Below are 12,813 nucleotides of genomic sequence, written 5' to 3'. Positions count from 1 at the left end.
TCCTGTGGCACACAAAGCAGCTAGCATCCTGTCACCTGTGAGACTCAGAAGGTTTGCTGGGACCAGGCTCCTGTTTTGGAGGCTGTTTTCTTTAGGTCTCCCTGACTACTGTTCCACATACATACCTTGCCCGTGGCCTCATGGGCACATTACACAGCTGCTTGAAATGTAGGTAACCGAGGGGGAAAAGTCAAGAGCAGTATTTTTCTCTTGTGATGTAGCTCAGTTGGTGGAATTCTTGCCTAGTATGAGTAAGGCCCTGGGTTTGAACCCGAGCACCACAAATAACTGGCATGGGGGCACACACGTATAAGTCAGCATTTGGGAGGTGAAGGCAGTTCAGGGTCATCTTACGTTGTATAGAGAGTTCAAAGCCCATCTAGGCTATGAGGGGATCAGGGAATCGGAAAGAGAAGAAATGAAGCAAAACAATAGGAAGTTCACAAGTTCAAAGCCAGCCTGAGGTCAAAGCCAACTTGGGCAACTTAGTGAGACCCTGTCCCAACACAAAAAGTAAAAAGAAAAGAAAAGGTGGGGGCAGGGGGGACTAGGGGTATAACGCAGAGGTAGAGGGCTAGCCTAGCGTGCAGGCAAACCCCTGAGTTCAATCCCCAATACTGGAAAGATAACAAAGATACAACCCACAGGCGGCTAAGAGCCTCACTAAGCACTGACCACTGTTCGTTGTCTCCGTTCCGCACAGCCCTGCTGTACTCTAGGCCTCTGGGCCAAGTAGAAGGAGGGAGGCCTGGTGGTGCGGCACCCAGGGACAGCACCAACCATTGCTTTCAGGGGCATGCAACCCACACACATCCTTATCACCTCGGTCTTCACAGATACGTAGTTGAGGTGGAAGCTGGGAACCCTGCACCCCATCCTTCCCTCTGTTTCTCATTCACATATGCAGCATGCGCCCGCTGAGCACACTCACTCCAGGCCAGCAATTCTGCTCCATGGGCTTGAAACTAATGGATCTGAGAGGGCCACAGAGAAGACGTGTTGGGAATTAGCACCCCACACACCAGATGGGTCTTGCAGAAGGGGTTTCAGATGCTGCTGAATCAGCACCAACATCTAACAATCAGAACTTTGTACATAGATCTAACTTGGCTCTTCCAGCTGCAAACAACTGCAGCTAAGGGGTGGTCAGTCCCAATCTATCTTGGACAGACAGACAGACAGACAGACAGACAGACAAGCCCTTGGCGCCTTGCCACAGGCTTCTCCATCCCCATTTGCGCTACGCCTAGTCCATTGTGTTCCTGTCTGCAACCTGCTTGGCTGCTCTCTCACAGCTCCACAGCCCTCCATCTTCAACTCTTCTGGAGCGATGAGCAAAGCCTATGCCCACTACCGATCTCACAGCCTAGTAGAGAGTTCTAGATAGAAAAGAACGGGATTGGCATCTGCACAGAGATAGAGTAACGAAAGAAAAACCTTTTGATATCATGGGACTGTGGTTTACTCGGCATCCACAGCCTGGAGGAGGACATGTGGTCTGCTGGGTGCACTCTGTGTTTGCCAGAGAACTGGCTGTCCCTGTGGGTCATGGAAAGGGGACCCTGTCTTGCATAACTGCTGACTTCCTGGGAAGGAAGGTGAGGTGGGGGGATGGGGCAGGAAGTCACCCTCCTTGGGAAGACCTCTGCCTCTACGGGTCATTATGAGAGGATCCCAATGCTCCTGGGTGATTCAGCCAAGAGTGACAGGTTCAAGTTGAAAGACTTCCAGATTCTTATCAAAATAAAGCTTATCAAAATAAAGCTGACTTGAGCCGCCTGAGTCCACCCTGCAAGTCCCAGCCCTGATTAACTTTCCTCTTCGTCACACAGCCCATCCCCCTACCGGACCCGATGTCCCCCGTCTGTGTGTGGCCATCAGCCCCTCTGCCCTGTGCTGGGGCCATGAGGTGGGGTGAGGCTGTGCCCGGAAACTGTTCAGTCTGAGAACAATGCCTGCCCTTGGACTGAGTCTGCAGAACTCAGCCGTAATCTCTCCAACCCGTGAGACCCGCACAAGATTCCATCACTCAGGACTTTTCATTGCTGACCCCAGCCTGGAAGGGGGTGGGGGAAGGGGGAGGGCAAGGAAGCATGAACATACACAGCCTGTCCCTCTGTCCAGAGCTGGGGACACTGATCAGTCGTGTCTGTTTTCAGCCGGGCTCACCCAGCCTGGTCCATCCTGTCTGCTTATCACCCAAGTCCTGCCTGCTGTGTTTGCATTTCCAGAGCTCCAGCAGCATCTCAGAGAAGTTCACAGGGTGGTCAGCAGCTGGACCAGCCTACCCCTCCCTAGCTTGTGACCCCAGCAGGAAACATCTCTCTCCGGGCTGCAGAGCTCCTGTGTGTAAAATGAGCCGCCTCTGGCATCCACTGGATGCCAGTCTCTTATGGGCTTGCCTATGACAACGTCCTTAAAACATCACGGATGGTGGCCTGCATGTGAGAAGAGCTTTCTAAGTGTGCCACATGCTTCTGGAATTTGATATCACTTTGTCATGCCTCCTATAACCATTGCAGCTGCTGGAGCACCATTTATTACACTCTTGACTTGAAACCGGGCACAGTGAAGGCACTTTGCTTTCAGTCTCTTGTTTGCTCCTCTAAACGCAATAGGGTGGATGCAAACACTCAAACTCAAGAGAGGTTAAGCAGTTTGCCTAAGTTCGCACCTCTAGTAAGTAACAAGGTCTAGGTTTTCATGTGTTTTGACCCTTGTGCTGTGGCTCCTGGTGAGAAGCTCACACTCATGGTCTCAGTGTGTCCTTTTCTCTCCTATGCCCTCTCTATCTCTTTTCCTCTATGTTCAAAGCCCGTATTAAAATCTCCTCAACAAAATGTTCAGGTGTGGCGGATCAGTGGGTGAAGGTGCTTGCCAAAAAGGACTGGAGACCTCAGTTTGATCCCCAGAACCCACAAACAGGTGGGAGAAGAGAATTGATCACAGAAATGTTCTCTGACTGCCACACACATTGCAGGACCCATCCCCCCCCACACACACATCCCCCCCCACACACACACACACGTGCGCGCGCACAAGCGCACGCAGTAATGATAAATTTAAAAAGCAACCCCCCCCACACACACACACACAACTCTCCTTTACTATAGTGGTTAGTCCTGAAAGTCTTTTCAGCAACGAAGCCAGGAATCTTGGTCTGGCCAGCGAACTCCTAGAAAACCTTGGGAAGTCTCTGGGCCCCTGAGGATGGCTTGTGGAGCAGTCTGGTTCCTCCACTGCTGACAGAACAATGAGAGGCCACATGTGCTCTTGGGGTGACTGCTCTTCTTCTGGCATGGGTCAAATTTGGATGGGGCTAGCCCTTCCACCTCAGTAGGGGAGCCAGTGTTAGGACAAAGATGACAATGATTGGAAGATGGCCCAGAGATAATGCCATAGGACCTTCAAAGGGACTTGAGAGGACAACGGCAGGCTCCCCCTTAGCCATCTAAACCTCTCTTTGCTGACTCTGTCTTGATTCCTAGTTTGCTTTGACAGCTGAAGCACTATGTATAAGGGTCATGAGGGCAAACTGCGCTGCCGGCTCTGCTACTTTCCAGCTGTGTGACTCTGAATGAATTACTTAACATCTCTGTGCTGAAAAAGAAAAAAGGCTCCTCTTCCAAATGGGGCAATAGAGCACCTACCCGGCCACAGGGCTGCAAGGTCATGCACTCCTCTACAGCTCTGGCATGCCTGTGGCCTCAGTGGCCCGCTCTGCCCTGTGTGGATTGTAGTGACGTCACCTTATGATGCTGTGAGCAGTGACAGAGAACATGCAGAGATGATAAGACAAAAGACTCAGAGGGCACCACCCCATGGTGGGCGTCCCTGTGATGCAATTGTTTTTTTAAAAGCCCATTTTGGAGACAGCTGAGGTGGAACAGCCAGTCAGAGTCAGTGTCTGTCTGTCTGTCTGTCTGTCTGTCTGTCTCTCTCTCTCTCTCTCTCTTTCTCTCTCTTTCTCTCTCTCTCTCTCTCCCCCTCCCTCCCCCTCCCCCTCCCCCTCTCCCTCTCACCAAACTGGCCCCTTTGAATCCTACCAGGGTCTAAACATAAGTTCCTCTATCTAGGCACACCCAGGCATGGTGCCTGCGGCTACCTGCAACCCATTTCCCAGAGCCCCGAGCATGATTTTCCTGGGGTACAAGCAAACAAACAAACAAAAAAACAAAAAAACTGCATAGGTCCCCTACTTCTGCTATGGGCTCCAGCAGATTACCTCAGTGCCATCTTCACAAGGAAGCCTGGCCCCAGGCATTCACCATAGCTGTTTCCTAGCTGGGTCTGGAGTTGTATGGTTGTATGGCTGTGTGGCCAGTGGGGAAAGGCTGGCTGGAATAAAGCTGAAGTTCTCTTCAGAAGGAAGAAGGGAAGGCAGCTACAGGGGAGGCTGAGGCAGGAGTCTGCAGTCCTGGCACACCCTACGCCTCCTCCCAGCCACCTACCTCAGCCCCTCCCCAAGCATTTCATAAAACAAGGTGGGGAAGCTAGTGGGGACACAAGGGACAGTTTCTGCACTGAAGAACAGCACAGCCAAGAGCAGAGCAGTCCGAGCATCCTGCCAGGGAGGGACTTCACTTCCATGGGCCGCACAGGAAAGTGGTCACTGAAATTGCCCTCAGGGAACTATGCGTGGCAGCAGTTCAGCTGTGGTTTTGGGAACAAAGATGTTGACTGGGGACTTCCAGGGCAGGACTTGGTCGGAGGGTTCTCTCTGGCCCTCCCACTTTCATCGCTCATATCCCCAGTCTGCCTTTTTTTTTCAAGATGGGATCTCTCCCATCCCAGGTTGGCTTTGAACTTCTTATGAAGCTGAGAATGACCTTGGGCTTTTGCTCCTCCTGAGCGCTGATATGGGCCGTGATGAGTTTGTGCGATGTTGGGGATAAGACCTAGGGCTTTCTGCATGACAGGCGAGTGCTGTACCAACCGAGTTCTATCCCGGCCACCTCTCTGCCGATCGAAACAGCTGGGTGGGAAAGGGAGGACAGGCTAATACAAAATTATATGCTGGCACAAGGCATGCTGGGGAGCTTTTCTGCTGCCCAACAAGGCTAGAGCCAGGCCTCCCCAGAGAAGTCAGAAAAGAGCTTTCATCCCTGTGTCTCAACCCAGGTGGCTGTAGCTTTAGACCTTGTCTCACATGCCAGGGTTAGGCTGATTGGCAGTAGGAAGACTTGGCAAGCCTTGTCTAGCTAAGCTTATGGGGGGAAAGCAACAATGACTGATGTTTTAGTCTGTGTTCTGTTGCTGTGAAGAGACACTGTGACCATGGCAACTCTCTTATTTATTTATTTATTTATTTATTTATTTTTGGTTTTTCAAGACAGGGTTTCTTTGTGTAGCCTTGGCTGTCTTGGACTCATCTTGTAGACCAGGCTGGCCTGGAACTCACAGCAATCCATTTGCCTCTGCCTCCCAAGTGCTGGGATTAAAAGTGTGCGCCACCACGCCTGGCCAGACCATGGCAACTCTTAAAAAGGAAAGCACTTAATTGGGGCTGGCTTACAGTTTCAGAACTTTAGCCCATTATCCTCACGGCAGGGAGCATGGCAGTACACAGGCAAACAAGGTAGCTGAGAGTTCTATGTCAGGATCCACAGGCAGCAGGAACAGAGAGCGTCTGGGCCTGGCTTGGCCTTTTGAAGCATTAAAGCCCACTCCCAGTGACTCACTTCCTCCAACAAGGCCACACCCACCCCAACAAGACCATACCTCCTAATTCTTCTAAGTAGAGCCGCTCAATATATGAATATATGAGTGAGCCTATGGGGGCTATCCTTATTCAAACCACCACAACTGATTAATAACATCTACTGTGAGTCCAGGAGTGTGCGTTTCAAGACTTCTCTTCTCTGGAGAGGCATAAACAATATCTCCCGTTCCCTCATAAGATCCCAGAGATGAGTATGATTCCATCAGAGACCTTTCCCGGCAACCAATGAGCTTATTGGCCTGACATACAGAGTATAGTAAGGTGTTACTGGCGGGAACTTGAATGACCCCAAAGCAGCCATGTGGAAAAGCTTTTACCCAGAAGGACAGGCAGCTTCGCTAGCTTCTCAGATGGGACAGCCCTTCCCTTAACCTTCGCCAGCCTATACACTCTAGCAGCCAAGGCTCTGTGCAAGTAGAGCTAACCTGCACACAGGTGACAAAAGGGAGCAGCTGGCATCTGAGGTGAGGGCCAGTGACTCTCCTCATCCTCCTTCTAGGAAGGGACATTGACAGTCAGCACACTTGGCTGTGAGGAGCATTTGCAATAGCCAATCTGAGGAAAATGGTGGCTGGCCATTTTGCTCTGAGGACTGTGTTCTGCCATAGAGGGCGGGGGGAGGGCAAACAGACACTGTACCTGCTGCCCATCTCGCTCAGCCCCTGGCTCTCACCTTCACCTGAAATGTCTGGGAATGTTTGTGACTGACGAAAGCACGGCAGATGTTTAACAGCTGGTCCGTGGGATGGAAAGACACTGCTTTGTTGCATTTACCAATTTCTATAGTGCGAACGCCTACTATGGCCAATTTCAGCTGTCGATGCATGTGGCTACGAAGCACCAAGCTGAGGAGAGCTGTGCACACTGGCTCACGGAGACCGAATGTGCTGGGTTTGAATAGTTTCTAAAGCCTCCTGCCAACCCCCTAGAGCTCTACCAGTTCTCAGCTGTTCTGAGCTGGAGTTCAGGATCCTTCACCAGCTGTGAACCTCTGGCAAGCTACAGCCAGATGTTTCTTCGTCCACAGACTGGGGTTCATTGTGTCAGTCACAAAGCATGATTTGCCCAGTGTGTTCCCAGGACAGCTGATCCATAGTCTCTACCCAGAAAGAGATCTCAGCCCTCCCTATCATGGTCCCCATGTCGAAGGTCTCTAGACATGGCCAACTATCCCTGGAAAGTAAACGACACCCCAAGTTGAGATGTTCCCACTCGGCAGGCAGAGTATGACTAGGATTGTAAATAATCCAAGGACCTTGGAGAAACCGGGGCATCCGCTGTCTGTCCTCTTAGAGATGGGCAGGCAGTAGGAGTGTGAAACAGGATTCAGATTCCAGCTCCTGGGAGCCCAGCTGTCAGGCAGTGTCAGAACATGGCTCAGGTGACCTATGAGTTTGAGGCCATCCTGGTCTACATAGCTCCAGGACAAGACTACATGCAAAGACCCTGTCTTAAAACAGGGACAAACAATTTTTTTTTTTAAGCCCAGGGGTTTTCTAAGGTGATGAGTCATCTTAGACGACTCGCTTAACCTCCAGTGGATGCTATGAAATGCAGCCCAACTTTCTCCAAACACCATAAGGTCTTTAACTGTCTGTCTGTCTCTGTCTCTCTCTGTCTCTCTGTCTCTGTCTCTCTCTGTGCGTGCATGTGTGCATGCGTGTGTGTGTGTAACTTGATTGCTTGATGGTCCAGCGAGAACTCTTCTAATGACAGCAATGTGATACTCTGTCAGGAGAGTAAACAAACGGTTTGGAAGGTCAGTTTCCAAGTTAGCGAGAAGGGATGAGCCTGCCACTCTCGCCCCAAGCTTGTCCCAAGAGATGATATGATGTCCTAGGGGTCTTATCAGCGCTATGCATTATGTACCCCGAGTAACGTTGATTTGTAAAATAACGTGATTTGGTGAATGAACGAAGGGCCCTGAGCACTTGGTAAATGTTGACTGAAGAAGTGAACGAATGAATGAATGAATGAATGACTCCTCCTATCACAGGCATTTTCCTAGAGTCTTCACAATCCACCAGGGACCTTTGGATAGTCTCCAGCTCTCTCACATAGGATACTCTTAACCTCTCAGCAGGAGGAAATGAGCTATTTATCTCTATGACACCAGAGATTAGCATCAGGCCTCTAATAACACGTGGGTTTACTTATTGTTGTTATTGTTGTTTAATGCAGTTTTCCTTCCTCAAAGGGCGTCTTTTAAGATGCTCTTCATCTTTATATAGCTGTAGCCTGGTAAGAACGTATTAAAGACAGGCCGCTCAGAATCCTGACCGCCCCAGGTTTCTTCACAGGGTCTGTTCCTAATTGTCTGTTTAGAAAAGGCAAGACTTCCTTATTCAAAGAGACGGAGGTGGCAGTTATGCAGGGAAAGGTTTCTACTCTGGGTATCTACTGTGAACCACCCCTGGACACTCTGTTGCAGCCCACTCCCTCCTTCCCAGGTGGCCTGCAACAATCTCCATCACTCTCCCATCAATCTTCTGTCGCTGTGGCTTGCAGCAGGCACAGGTGGCTTCTTCCTTTTCTGCATGGGGTGATGTGGACAGTCGCTCACCTCCCCAGGTTGGTCGTGAGAGCTGGCACATTTTGTTAGGAGGGTCTAAATGCGAAGAAAGGAGGCTGGGCTCCGTTCCCATCCTTGTCCAACCTCCCAGGCCTCTCTATCCCTAGTCTGTCTGGAGTGGAGTTGATGATGCTTTGGAGTGGCTGTCCTTTGCCTGGACAGAAGGACAGGCCAGTCACATGACTGACTGAGAACAGACAGGTGACATGACCACCCTAGTATACTTTGCAAACGTGTCAGCTGTGCACCCACTGTTTACTGAACAGAGCACCGGGCAAGGGTTACGATGTGAAATCCAGGGGTCCCCACTGCAGGTCCCTGAGACGTGAGGTAGGAGGGCAGCAGGTGGATTCTCTCTTGATCTTCCACAAGTATCCGTGGGGATGATGGCAATCTTCCCCCCTGATACAAAAGTGTTTGTCGTGGACAAAGCCTAGTCCACGTCAGTTCTCCCCATCCACCATATGCGTCCTAGAAATCAAACTCAAGTCATGAGCGTTGGCAGCACCTCTAGCCGCTGAGCCATCTCATCCTCCCATTCAGTCCTAGTTTCTTGTTGCTGAGGCAGAATACCCAACCAAAACAACCGGACGAAGGAAAAGTTTATTTTGGCACACGGTTTGAGGTCCTCATCCATCACTGTAGGGAGGCCAGGGCAGCAGGAGCTTCCTGATGGTGGTAACACTGTGTCTGCAGTCCGGAAGCAGAGGCGGAGATGGAAGGTGAATCCTGAAACTTCCTAATAGACAGGCTTGGAGGTCTCCTAGGAGACTCTACTTCCTCCTCACTGAAGTCCCTGTGAGTGACAGGCCAGGGTGGTGACAGCTTGGCAAAGCTGAGTCCCATGGGAGCTGTAGGGACGCCCTACAGAGAGCTAAAGGTGGCCCTGCAGGATGTTAATCTCATTCTGAGTGAGGGGCATGGTGGGTGTGGCGATGGGTCTGAAGCACTCCTGGATTGCCGCCCCACCGCACAGGCAGACCCACCACCAGAGCTCCACCCTGAATCATCAGGGGGTGTCCCCAATCTTGTGAACTGGGAGCCAGGGCTCTGTCAGACCTGATAGGCTTCTGAGAATTCCCAGAGCTCAGTTTTGTCGTTGTTGAACACATGTCCACCAACCAGGAGGCACAGGCTAACCCGGTGCAGCCTCTGCTTTCCGAGATAGTTTTGCGGGCTCTGGATGACATTGCCCTGTCCCTCAGCCTAATAGGTCCCAGATGCTCTCCCTCCCTGACTCACGCTGTCCCCAGCCTGTTCTGGAATCCTGCCATCTGGCCTAGAGCTTCCCAGGCAGCAGCTACACCTTCCTGCCCCTGCACTCCCCGCCCCTCTCCCCTGCCCCATGCCCCTTGTTTGTCTTTTTTTTTTTTTTAATTGAAACATTTTGTTCACCTGAACATGACGGCCTGACAGAGGCCAGCATGAGACGGGCTGTTTCTTTCTGGACGGGGACCAGAACACAGAATGATACTGGCAGATAAGAGAGGGGGAGAAGAAAATGGCTTTTGGGGGGGCAAGGGTCATAGGAGCCTGGTGGGGGAGGAGGGGGCATAAGGCGGCCATGTTGGCAGAACATGAAAGACCACAGGAGTAGCTTCTAAGCTGATGTGGTCCTGTCAGTAGGGGCTGAGGGGGACACACAGCCGGGACTCCTCCCCTAGGGGCCACGGGGGCTCCATAGCTCCATTCTACCGAAATGCCTTTGAGGCTTCCTCCTGTCACGCCCCTCTTTTCCTGCCCTCTTGGCTCCCACCCTCACAATGCTTGAACTTGTTAGTAATGAGACGGGGCTGCTGCTGTCCAGTGCGGAGGGAGGGAAAGCGGGCAGGGGGAGGGATGGAAGAAGGGAGCTGCCTGTGGAGAGAGAGGGCTGGGCCAAAGACTACGGAAGTGGGTGTCAGGAAAGCTGCAGTGGGCGGCAGACCCAGGAGGGCAAGACAGCTGACTCAATGCCTAACAGAAACCAGGCCAGGCCGATAGACATCAGGCTGGGAGGGGAGGGCTGGAGAGGGTCCCCCACCCCCACCACGCTTCTGTTGCCAGTTTTCCATTGCATGTCCTGGAAAAGCCTGCAGGACTGGTGCGCATGCTTAGCAGCATTGATCTCTTCCGCACCTTCTGTGACCTCCCTGAGTATGGGTTGGAAGCCACCTTGGAGCAGTCTGGAACACAAAAATGCTGGCAGGTCCCCCAGAATGCAGTTTGACAGACAGGAAGGTGAGGGGTGGGGACTACTAGGCCCCTCTCAAGGCCCAAGCCTGGGGTCCAGACCCCTGCATTTCTCATCCAATAATAAAAACATGGAGAGAAAATGGATTACACTGGCAAGAGTGAGCCAGGAAAAGAGGAACTTTGAAGACCAGATGGAAACCCCTTTGCCAGAGAATTCTTGGATGTTGTTTCTAAGGTGACCTCCCCACTCCCTCCCTCTGGCAGCAGTGACACTGACCAGCCCTTTTCTCTCTCTTTCAGGACCTCCTGTAAGTACTGGCTGCAGCTGGTCCCCGTGTGTGAGTCTCAAAGGCCTGTGTCATCTATGGTAACAGGGCCCTGGGTGGGGCGCTGACAGCCAGGCCTCTGCTGTCCTCCAGGAGGGTCCCTCCGCATGTCCCACAAAGATCAAGGATCCTACATCCCCTTAGGGATGCATCACCCTGGCCTTCTGGGCTTCATTTCATTCTAGAAGTCTGGCTTACCCCTTATTGGCCTGGCTATTTTGTGTGTCTCCTCTCCCTACCCCCATCCCCCCATCCAAACACAAATACAACAACAGTCAAAAAAGTGGCAGATGTCAGAAAGAGGAACGATCACCTGCTAGATTCTACTTCCCTCCCCCAGTGTCTTTGTCTCAAGTAGAAAGCAGGTCAGGGCACGGCTCCAAGCTAGGGAGACGCAATAGTGCCATCCACACCCCTGCGTGGGCAGCTCCATTCTGGCCAGGCCCCCGAGGGGCAGCTGAGGCTAGTGATGGTGATGGCACTAGAGGTAACATGTCCTGCTTTCTGGGCCTTAGTGCCAGGGTGGGCAGGGAGCTGGACCTTTTCCAATTCCGGAGAAGAACCCCAGGAAACACCTCCCGAAGGTAAAGGACCCAAAACCAGAATCACGTGCTCCTTGAGGGACAACATTTGATAGCCCTACAAAAGACCCAAGGGTACTGGGGGGACTTGGGGACTGGCTCTGAAAGGGGCCAGCCGCTTCACATCAGATTTTTCTCAAGGTTACTGAAATCTACCCCACCTTCTCCCTCCTGTATTGCTAGGAGGTGGTTTGGGGACTGTGGGGAACCAATGGAAGCCAGAGGAAGAGAGTACCCTACTTGTGAAACCAGTGTACCTGATCCTTAAAGAGACAGTCATGGAATATACTGTGGGTACCCTGGAATCCCAGTCCCCACCCCCAAGAATCCTGCCACCACCTTGTCTGGTAGGCCTCGGAGAGCAGAGCCAAGGAGGAAGGTGCCTTATCGGGTGGGTTTAGGGGCCTCAAGTGGTCATTCCTGTCACCCATCTTCCAGAATAAATGGCAGCAGCTGGGGATGTGGCAGAGTTGATAAAGGACTCACTCACCTGCTCACCTGGCTTGTATGGAGCTCTGGGTTCAATCCCCGAATAAATCCCAGCACTTGGGAGGTGGAGACAGGAAGATCCAAACTTCAGGGTCATCCTCAGCTACACAGGGAGTTCAAGGCCAACCTGGGAATCTTAGACTTTATCTCTTTTTTTTTTTTTTTTTTTTTTTTTTTTTTTAAGGGTGGGGCCATGTATCCTCCTTGTTTTTGGAAGGCAAGAGTTCACACCTGCTCCATCCTAAGGAGACTCCAGAGGTGTCATTGACTATATCCCTTAATAGAACTCTGGTATCCTAAGAGTTGTGTCAGCTTCTCTGGCATGTTGTTCCCAGCCAGAGTGGGTCTCCTGGATTCTGGAGACTGGCAAGGGAAGTGGGGTATGAGTCCCTACTTACAGTCCCTATCTGCCTGAGCTGTGGTGCAAGAGAGGCAAGGCCCAGTTAGCTCCTTGTACTCCATGCCTAGCTCTGGGCACTAAAAACAAAAATCTGAAAATCAGGAGGAATAGAGATGGCACACATCCTCAGCCCTGTTCTCTTTGCTTCCTGCGAAGTAAGGATGTTGGTGGCCAGCGGGGAGGGCTGGACAGGTGGCCATCTGCTGCCCTGTGGGCAATCTCTCAGGGGCCGGCTCGCTCGGTACTCCAGTGGGAATCGACAGGTTCCTGTGGGCACAAGGTTGGCTCGCCATGGAGGACGCACCAATGTGGTAGCAGGGATGAGCACAGGGTAGCAAACTGTCCTTCTCCACTGGCCCCACCCAGCGTTCAAGGCAGAAGCTTGTCCCCCACTTCCCCACTTGAGTTTTAGGAGCACACAGCACCTCCTAATATTTTTTTTCTGTAATTCCTGTTGATTAGTTTATTTCATTTATTTCTATACCACCTCACTTTGGGGCAGGGGAAGAGATTTGAAACCATGTACTTGTTAGGTTTTTGTCAATTTG

General features: G+C 51.7%; 1 protein-coding gene across 1 annotated transcript in view; it reads left to right on the top strand.

Annotated features, from left to right (window-relative positions):
• The window catches only part of LOC127195628 (collagen alpha-1(XIII) chain-like), a 56,730-nt gene extending 45,808 nt beyond the window's left edge, over positions 1-10,922 (top strand). Inside the window, exon 3 of the mRNA XM_051153124.1 lies at positions 10,770-10,922. Within this exon, the coding sequence (XP_051009081.1) occupies positions 10,770-10,840 (71 nt within the window). The 3' untranslated portion in view covers positions 10,841-10,922. The remainder of the gene's footprint in view (positions 1-10,769) is intronic.
• Positions 10,923-12,813: the final 1,891 nt, after the last annotated feature.

Source organism: Acomys russatus, chromosome 11, assembly GCF_903995435.1.
Source record: "Acomys russatus chromosome 11, mAcoRus1.1, whole genome shotgun sequence".
Taxonomy (NCBI): domain Eukaryota; kingdom Metazoa; phylum Chordata; class Mammalia; order Rodentia; family Muridae; genus Acomys; species Acomys russatus.
The sequence above is the reverse complement of the archived record's forward strand: the minus strand, read 5'-3'. Positions and strand labels throughout refer to the sequence as shown.